This window comes from Misgurnus anguillicaudatus, chromosome 10 (genome assembly GCF_027580225.2).
Source record: "Misgurnus anguillicaudatus chromosome 10, ASM2758022v2, whole genome shotgun sequence".
NCBI lineage: Eukaryota > Metazoa > Chordata > Actinopteri > Cypriniformes > Cobitidae > Misgurnus > Misgurnus anguillicaudatus.
In genome coordinates, this window is record NC_073346.2 from 23,237,545 (window position 1) to 23,248,237 (window position 10,693).

At 36.1% G+C, this 10,693-nt stretch overlaps 1 protein-coding gene across 4 annotated transcripts in view; it reads left to right on the forward strand.

Annotated features, from left to right (window-relative positions):
* galnt1 (UDP-N-acetyl-alpha-D-galactosamine:polypeptide N-acetylgalactosaminyltransferase 1) overlaps positions 1–7,062 on the forward strand; it is a 111,770-nt gene extending 104,708 nt beyond the window's left edge. For all 4 annotated transcript variants that reach the window (XM_073872146.1, XM_073872148.1, XM_073872145.1 and 1 more), the window contains one exon: positions 4,876–7,062. In XM_073872146.1, the coding sequence (XP_073728247.1) occupies positions 4,876–5,022 (147 nt within the window). In that variant the 3' untranslated portion in view covers positions 5,023–7,062. The remainder of the gene's footprint in view (positions 1–4,875) is intronic.
* Positions 7,063–10,693: the final 3,631 nt, after the last annotated feature.

Genomic DNA, 10,693 nt, shown 5'->3' on the forward strand with positions numbered 1-10,693 from the left:
TTCTTACAAAGTAAGTGTTTTGGTTAATGCCATTAATGTTTATTTTTTAATCATTGTATACCACTAGTCAACTAAATAAATATAAAATGGTAAAGATGAATGCACATTTATACATTGATTTAATAGATTTATAGCATTTTGAAATAAAAAACTGTCATGGATTTATTGCGTTTTGTGGAAAAAAGAATTAGTTTTTATAATAAATCTTTGAAAATCAAGTTATGGATTTGAATTTTTTATGTTTTTATAACCTAAAGATGCTATGTGAAAGTTTGTAACAGAAAATAGTGGTTTTCATCTTGTCACTTTCTTGGTATAGAAAACACGTTTTTACCGAAATTTGTCAAAATGGATTTATTGCGTTTTGGAACCAAACTCTTCATATATTTATATGAACACACACATTCACTTTTTTTTTATAAAATATTCTATTTGTGTAGTTAATATATATTAAATAACCTCTCAGTCAATCCCCAAACTCCATTTTTGTATAAAGCTTAAACACTTCTTTAAGCCTGTTGAGGGATAGCGTGCGTTATCAGAAAGGATAACCCAAAAAGCTGGAGATCGCCTTTGCATGTCACCGCTGTTGGTTTAAAGAGATGCCCGTTACTCCAAAGCTGCTTATTGCTCCTCCACATTCGGAGCGCTCTCCATCCACGCTGGCCCTGTGCCCGGAGGAACCGAAGACTGCACAGAATAGAGAAGTCGAACAGAACACTGTCAGATAAAGCTTCAGTTTTTCTCATGAGGAGAGAGAGAGAGAGACAAGAGTGGAAGGAAGGGAAATTGAGAGCGAGAGAAATCAGGAAATCTCTTGCCAACGGGAGCACCTCTACTGCATACATTACCATACATTACCATCACAAACTCATCTGTGTGCGTGCGCGTGTGCCCTCACACCTTATAACTCTTGCAGGTTCCACCACTATCCTAATTGTATCTATGTGGCTTAGTGCTTCCCACTAGACTGAAACTCTAGAGCTCCCAGCTCACCTAAGGTCCATTGCACACACTCGTGAACATGCTCTGCTGTAAAGAATGCGTTTGTCTTGAATCATGGATGTTTGTCTATGTGTCCGTTCATGAATGAATATTGTGGGTATGTTCTTAAAGGATTACTCCACTTTCTTAAAAAAATCCCAATAATTTACTCACCCCCAAGTCTTCTAAAATGTTGATTTTTTTTTGTTTCGTTGAGAAGAAATATATTTTTTTAAAATATTCCAGGATTTTTCTCAATTTAATAGACTTTATTGAACCCCAACACATTACAGTTTAAAATTGCTGTTTCAACGCAGCTTCAAAGAGCTCTAAATGATCCCATGCGAGGCATAAGGGTCTTATCTACTAAATTGATTGTAATTTTCGGCAAGAAAAAGAAAAAATGTGCACTTTCAAATAGGGCTGTGACGATAAATCGCGTTCCCCATTTAAAAAAACCTGCCTGAAATCGATTCTGAATCGCAAGGCTCCGATTCTGTGTTTCATGCACAGCTTGTGCGTGTACTATGGCTCTGTGAGCAGTAGGAAGTCCTTATCAATCTAAAATCACTATGAGTTTGAGTCGTTTATAATGTGAATTTAAAAAAGCAACACTCGTCAAACACAATCATTCAAAATATTTTTATTATCATGAAAATACCTGAAACAATCTGAAGAACAGCGATATAAATATTCCTGGCACAAATGGCGTTTCTACACGAGAGCGCCCTCTGGCTTTTGGATGTGGCGGCATTTCACCGTAATTCATTCAAATTCATTCATTGAGAAAATGTGCATTTGCACGATTAATCGTCACAGCCTTACTTTTAAACCCCAACTTCTTGTCTTGCACTATCCGTGTGACGCGCCAGCAGGACCTCACGTAATGATATTAATTAATGTCCTTATTTTAGTTTATTTTTTACAATGGTCCGCAAATGTGAGTTTCACATATGTAACCCGTGACCTTTCGATGTCATGACCCGGTATGAGATTTTGGCGGTAAGCAAAAATTCCACGGTGTTGCAGTATTGCCATTGCAACACTAAATGTGTCATTTTAAAATGTCTACGTGTACAAACAACTTTTCAATTGGACACAATAATTTTATTTTTAAGTAATATGCCAGGTAAAAATAATGCCCTTTAAATTATAATTTTCTTTTAAAAAGAAAATATATATTTTATGTAATATATATTATAGGGACACATCACTTTTTGGAAAATATACTGTTCTGGCACTTCCACTTTTAGCATTGCTTAGCACAATCCATTGAATCTGATTAGACCATTAGCATCGCGCTAAAAAATAACCAAAGAGTTATTCCTGTTTAAAACGTACTCTTCTGTAGTTACATCATGTACTAAGACCGACAGAAAATTAAAAGTTGCGATTTTCTATGCAGATAGAACTAGAAACTCCTGCCACTGCTGCGAAATATCACTGTTGAATGGATTCCAAAAAGGTAAAAATCAAATGTTTAACTCTAGAGGAGCTGGAAAATTAGCATATTTGCAAAAAATGTGGAGTGTCCCTTTAACTCTTACCCTGCCATTGAAGTTTGACAGTAATCTGTAATTCTGGCGCTTTTACCCAATTTATAAAAAACTGGATGTTTTGACAATCGTTCTAAATCTGATCTCTAACAAAATTCCTTTACAAAACTGCAAGTATGTCAGGTTTTTGCTTAAAATGTTGTATTTTTGAAAAAAAAAACATATTTTAGAGGTTATAAAAAGAGAACAAATGAAAATAGGATGAAACGTTTTCTGAAAGCTATTTTGTGAAACTTTTGTGAAAATCACAAAAAAGGCTGTCGGGGAATGAGTTAAATGTAAACATCAAATTAATTACATGACTTAATGCTTTTGTGTAAACACAGCTCATACCACAAAAATGGTATCACAGAAAAGTTGTAGTGGTTTTAAAACCTTGACTCTTTAAAACATCTGTATACCTTGAAACCGGTAACTGGCCCATGCCTAGTTATTATATTACAGTATGAATACTGCATCTGAATGGAGTACCTGGATGACCTACATTTGCATTTTTTTGTAGTTATACAAACAAAGAGCACTGCATGGCACATTTTATCCCACAATGGATTGCACTAATCTTGAACTTCCTTTTTAAGTATGGCAAATTAAGCAGAAGTAAAATCATTTGAAATATTTTAACTCGTGCTTAACTAGCTATGTGATTTGAATTCCAAAGTTGGGGAGGCACAGTGGCTCAGTTGCGTCACAGAAAGAGGGTCCCCGATTTGAGCCTCGGTTAGGTCAGCGTGGGTTTACTCCGGGTACTCTGATTTCCTCTCACAGGCCAAAAACATGCAAGTTAGTTGAATTGGAGATACCAGATTGCCCCTTCCTGAACCTGTGTATAGATTAACTTGTTTGGACCAACTTGTTCTCACCATGAATATAGCCACCGTAGATCCTGGATTGGCATGAAGATAAAAGAAAGAAATAAAGAAAGAGAAAGAAAGAAAGAATAAAAAAGAAATTCCAAAATTCAAGACATTTAGAGAATTGGTTAAAAAAATGCAAATTAATCATATTATTTCTGAGGTGTTTCTGCATGGTGGTGAAATATTTTACTCACCACCATGTCATCCAAAATGTTGATGTCTTTCTTTGTTCAGTCGAAAAAAAATTATGTTTTATGAGGAAAACATTCTAGGATTTTTCTCATTTTAATGGACTTTAATGGACCCCAACACTTAAAAGAACAGTATGTAGGATTGTGGCCAAAACTGGTACTGCAATCACAAAACTTGTGGCTAAAACAAGTACTGCAATCACACAACTGGTGGCCAATACACAACATGACAACATAAACATCAGTTGAGGGCTGTAACTCCACTTTTTAAATGACAATATCCTGGCCATACCGTTGTTGTGAGTGATATAAGTATTTGAAATGAAAATTATTTCTTAATGTCTAGTGACATATCAGGGCCATTTTATGATTAATTGATATACATTTCTTACATACTGTTCCTTTAAGAGTTTTAATGCAATTTAAAATTGCAGTTTCAAAGGACTCTAAACGATCCCAAACGAGGCATAAGGGTCTAATCTAGCGAAACGATAATTTTTGGCAAGAAAAATAAAAATATGCACTTTTAAATCACAACTTCTCATCTATCTCCGGTCCTGTGACGTGCCAGCGCGACCTTACGTGATACGTCATCACGTCAAGAGGTCACGGATGACGTATGCGAAACTACGCCCCAGTGTTTACAAGTGTGAAGAAAGAGGACCGTTCCGACGTTGTTGTATGTGGAATGATACTAATTAATGTCTTTTTGTCCGTTTATTGTTTAAAATGGTCTGCAAATGTGAGTTTCATATATGTAACACGTGACCTTTCCACGGCATTACGCAAATTACGAGGTTGTGCTGGCGCGTCACACAGCCGGAGGAGTCGTTTCGCTAGATTAGACCCTTATGCCTTGTTTGGGATCGTTTAAAGCCCTTTGAAACTGCATTAAAACTGTTAAGTGTTGGGGTCCATTAAAGTCCATTAAAATGAAAAAAATCCTGGAATGTTTTCCTCAAAAAACATAATTTCTTCTCAACTGAACAAAGAAAGACATCAACATTTTGAATGACATGGTGGTGAGTAAATTATCTAGATTTTTTTTATTTAAATTGACTAATCCTTTAATGTGTTTTGGGAACAATGTGTACACTTATCATTGTGTACTGCATACTTTTTTTTTATAAATAGACAGTATTATAGAAATATAGTATAGAAAAAAGGTCCTAATATGTTACCAATATGTACCGTTGATGTACTAATGAACTATAGCGAATGAGAAACATTTCTGGGTTACTATGTGTACATTATGTCTCACCCAGTGTTTGTCTGTCTTTTCTTGTATAGAAGCTGAGCCTGGTACATGTGAATAGTAATCAATGTTTGGATAAAGCTTCTGAAGATGACAGTCAGGTGCCCAGCGTCAGGGACTGCACCGGGAGCCGCTCACAGCAATGGCTGCTCCGCAATGTCACACTGCCTGAGATTTTCTGAGATCACAGACACAAGCACACAGACAGACGGACGGACGGACTCTCACAGGTGGAGAGGAGAGAGAGGACAGCTTTTCTCTCGACTTCTGGCGGTCTGCCTTTATTTGACCTAAACAAACAGAACTGCATATGTATATGAATCTCCCATCACTCCACCTTACTATAGGGAAACGAACGAAAGATGGAGAGAGAGACTCGTCCTAGGAAAAAAAACTTGAGTTTGATGTCCCTATCCTCCTCGTTTGAGGAGAAGGGGCATTTTGGTTATGTTTACGAGAACGCCTCCCTTTTAGAGTATCATTGTGTGTTTTGTGTTAAGAATGTGTGGGCCAGACTGTTTTCCAGGAGGAGTTTCGCCCCTTTTTTTAATTTAATTATGTTTAAAGCCTTTTAGAAATGAAGGGTATTTAGCACATGAAGGAGAGGCTAATTTGTGTGTCTGAGCGCATGTGTGTGCATGTCTTTGCGTGAAACTTCGAGTGCGTCACATATCAGGATGGATCTTCCTATATTGTTTGTGGACATTTGCCCAAGCTTGGAAGCCTACTGGCCATTGTCAAATGCTGACACCTGTCAATCAATCTTAGTCTCAGCAAGTGGACAACCTACAATCAATCACTAATCTACGATCAGCAGCGGACAGGATGAACAATGATGAGGGTTATCAAGGACATTATAAATGTTTCATATCAACAATGTTTAGTTTTTTACACCAGTTGTACTTTTCTTGGTTTTTCCAATTTGAGTGCCACATCAAAGCACTTTCACTTTTAGGACTGTCATCTCTCCCAAAGGTATACAGGCAATTTAAAGTTGACACAATTTGATACAAAAAAAAATGCTGTTTTGGTATATGGGTTGCATTACCCCTAATTATACCATGGGGCTGTTGAGTGCTTTATTCTGATTGGTTGAGAAATGCTTTTCTGTAAAACGCACACCTAACCTGTCAAATGTCTTACAATAACCACCGGAGCAATGTTTGTGGTACATAAGCGGATTGACTCCGGTCCTTTGAATTATAAAAAAATAACTCCGCTTTATGTCGTGCCACATTACCATCTTGGGTGTGCATTATTTTCAAATAATTCAACGGCCCGTCGTCAATTTTTTTTATGTATTTGGGTTCATCAGGAGGAGATGAAGCATATTTTGTCATATCATTCTCCAACAAGGGCTTGGTGTCACTGTGTACGTGCACGAGAGAGATGTTTTCAATTTTTTTGTTTTAAAATCTTTGTTTACTTTCAAATTATTTTTAACGCGTATGTGGACACATTCCTTTTTTAATTCATTGTGGCGTCTGAACATGACCGCGTGGCCAGTATCTGAAATTAAAAGCTGCTTGCCACATTTCAACCCATGTGTTTTGGTCTGACAGCCTGAAGAGATTTATTCTGCGTTATGTCCTACCTTTTAGATTTAGCGATTCACTTTGTAAATTCAGTCACTCGAATCTTTCGAGTCATATCAGTGGAAAAATACGAAACCAAGACTGAAGTGTGCCTATTGGCAAAGACATGAGGACGATTGTTGAACAATAAGTCTTGAGTTTTGATTTTTGTCTTTAAAAGTTCTTCACCCTGCCCAAATACTTGAAATGGTCTTGCGCTCCTCATGTCCTGGTCTTTATTCTCCAAGCTGTCTTGAGAGAATGTGCCCTATATTTCACCTGCCCGGGCGTAAAAAAAATTTAATGATAAAAATGTAAAGATATAGATTCTAATGAAGTACTCTAAACTGTAGTTTTGTAGTGTACTAAACTGTACAGTTGGTTGTAAAAGGTCAGCTTGACTGCAGAGGAGATGATGATAACAAAGTATTTGGACAGGACCGCAGTATCAGTGTAGAGATGTGTGAGCGTGAGTGTGTGTTTATATCTGTCAAAGGGATGTCTTTTGTGTCTTGTTTTTATTTGTTTGTTTGTTGTTTATTTGTTCTTTTTGATGAGATTCTGGCCTGCTGACAGGTGGGTTAGAGAGCCCTGTGTTGAAATGGTCCACAGGCTGGAGAAATAAACCGCAGAAAGTTTACAGTCTAACTAGTCTCCTGGTGTTTTTACAATGTCAATAAGTCCAAAAATCCTCCTTCAAACCCACTATACATATATACTGTATATACAACACTGTGCAAAAGTCTTAGGCCACCATGCTACCATTTGTTGTTTTTGCAATTGTGATCATATATAATTATTTGTGAGTTTCTTTATTAGAATACAACTAGAAAATACAAGAGATGTGTATGTGGTATTAAAAACAGTATAAAAGTATAAACTGATGTGTCAGGTATTTAGGGTAAACTCCCCTTCCACTTGAGCAATAACAGGCAACTGCAAGATCTCTTAAACCTAAATTTTTTTTACATTTTCTGTAAATATTTCCTGTATTTTCTGTTTGTATCTTAAAAAAGAGTGAAAAATTAATATGGATGGACATTAAAACCTTTGCTAAAACAACAAAGCTCACTGAAAAAAATTATTCATTGAATTTAATAATTTTTTTTAAGGTAAGTGGTTGCAATCAATTTATTTAAGCTACATTTAAACAAAGGTTTTATATTTTATTTTACTTTACCAACCTTTTTTTTTTAAATGTAGCTTAAATAAATTGATTGCAACCACTTACCTTTAAAAAATTGATTAAATTCAATGAATCATTTTTTTTCAGTGCTGGTGATGGTGGCCTAAGACTTTTGCACAGTACTGTATGTCTAATGTAAATTAATTTATTAAATCGTATTAAATTTCCTGGATATTAACTATTATCTGGTTGTGCTGCCATATAAACTCTCAGGAAGTCTGATGTCGCCTATATGTTAAAACAGCTGATGCAGCTTTACTTCCTGTTTAGCGTTTTGGTGGTCAACTGTGTATCACATTGCTGCAGAACTGTTTCTGCATGTGTTCAATGAAATATTAGCATAGTTTACTACAGAATTTAAGAGAGCCCCCAAACTGAATATAGGATTTTTCTAAACCAGCCCTGATCACTGTGCCAACATGTTTACTGTTTAGTGGGCGTAAACACCATAGAGAGTGGTCCTTATAAAACACTTCATTTCTATTACATAAATATTGTTTTATTGTATGCAGCATTTAAAACTGAGATCTCCCTACACTGTTTTTAAAGTAATACAGCAATGAGAGTAACATTTTAATGCTTCAATGAAATCAAAACGGAGAGACTACTCAAAAGATAAATTTTATCTTTAGTAAACCGAAACTTTAAAGACTTATTTTTGAAGTTGCTGTACCTGAAAGAACTAAAAATTGTATAGGTTGTATGTTTAGTTTTACTTTTTATATATCCTCTGTTTTTTGATTATTTTTAACAATACACACAAAACTGAACAAAGTAAAAGACTTAAACGTCACGTTTTTCCTGATCCCATTGATCAAACTTTAGTTAGTGTGTAATGTTGCTATAATAGCATAAATAATACCTGCAAAATGATAAAGCTCAAAGTTCACTGCCAGGCGATATATTTTCTTTAACAGAATTCCTAAGCCTACAGCGAACAGCCGGTTTGGATTACAGCCCTCTACTTCCTGGTTTAATGACGTCAATAGAAGAGTTTTTGACTAAACTCCGCCCACAGGAAAACGTCAGTCGCCAGCTACGGCTCAAACGGCTCTGCTAAGCTAAGCTGCTGTCGAATCACAACACACTAAACAACCTACATAATCAGAACTCGATACGCATTTCTTTAGGAGGGACTTCATAGAACAAGGAAGACATCAGCCCGTTTTTAGGACAGTGACAGCAGCGATATAGAGATAAGCCTTTTTTTTACACATGAAACATGAACACGTGTGGGTGATTCTCACGAAATCCAGATTTAGGTGTCCAGCATCAGAAGTTTTAAAAAGTCCTTGAAGCCATTTTTTTGCACATATAAGAATTAGGTTACTTACTATAACCATTATTTTCAGGATTAAAAAAAAAATTCCTATAGAAGATTATCATTATCAAAAATTATCATTACCGCAACATATTACATTAAATATATGCATTTACAAACTCATGTTTCGTTAACGAGAACTAAAAAGTTGTCTAGGTACTATGACAGACAAAATTTAAACACTTATCAGAGGCCTCATTTATAAAGCGTGCGTACGCACTGATTTGATCGTAAAGTGTGCGTACACAAAAATCCACGGCAAAGTTCATATTTATAAAAACTGTCTTTGACGTGGAAAAGTGCTTAGCGCTACGTCAAGGTCTGAGCAGACGTACGCACTTTTGCTTGTCAGACTGCTGCAGATTTTTGACAATATAAGCCATTCTTGCTGCTCGAAATAGTGTTTAACATTGACAAGCATTCTTTTATATGTCTATGACCAGTGTTGGGGGTAACGCATTACAAGTAACTTGAGTTACGTAATAATATTACTTTTCTGAAGTAACGAGTAAAGTAACGCATTACTTTTTAAATGTACACATTAATATTTGAGTTACTTTTTCAAAAAAGTAACTCAAGTTACTTTTTTAGTTTAATTAATTTGATTAAAAAATATGTACTGAATTAAACTAAACGTATGCACTCTCTGTGCCTGTGTGGAAACAGTTTGAGTCAGAAACTGAGATGGCAGGCCAGAGCTAAACATTTTTGTGATGAAATATGCAATTTCTGAATGCAGAACTTTTCAGTCATAAAAACACCTGCAAGGCCTGAAAGAGATCAAGCTTTAGCCAAGAAAAAGTAACGCAAAAGTAACTAAAAGTAACGTAAGCATTACTTTCCATGAAAAGTAATGCAATTAGTTACTTTTTTTGGGAGTAACTTAATATTGTAATGCATTACTTTTAAAAGTAACTTTCCCCAACACTGTCTATGACATTAATTAGGCATCGTTTAAAGGCAGATATTTGAAACTGCTCAGTTGCGCACAAGTTCAAGTTCATTAGCGATTCATAAATTTCACATCTGAACGTGCATTTTTTGTGTGTAAGTTCGGTTTATAAATTACACGTACACATTTTTGATAAATGTCGTAAGATCAAATGTAGGATGATTTCTATGCAGCATTTTATAAATGAGGCCCCTGGAGAGAAAAAATAAGAACTGCTTACCTGGTAGCCATCATGAGTGTCACAGTCAATTATGTCTCTTCCAACATTTTTTTTTTTGTTGAAAATGTTAGTTCTTGCTTAAAGCAACACTATGTATTTTTCATGTAAGATTGGCTGTGTCCGAAACCGCATACTGTACAGTAGGTACTGAATAAGATGAATTACCTACTTGTCGTTAAAACAGTAGGTACTGTATGGTATGAATCCCTGTAGTATGAATGAGATTCGGACGTACTACATCCGCCATGTTGCTACATCACGTGACATGAGTTGTCATCACGTCATGTCATTCCAGCACAAAAACAGCCGCATGCCTCTTCTTCTTCGTTGGATAACTCCTCTGCCAGGGCATCATGGGATATTGAAGTGTCCATCATATGCACACTGCAAAATCCAACCGGAAGTAGTAGGTCATCCGGGTACTTTTCGCATACTGTTTTTCGAATACTATGTATTTTGACATACTACTCGCCTCGCCTACTGCTTTTCACGTACTATATAGTATGAAGTAGGCGGTTTCGGACGCAGCAATTGACTTCTGGCTCCCCCCCATGTGGTTGAAAAGCGCAACAGTGCCTGGTATCAGACACTCTTCTGCAG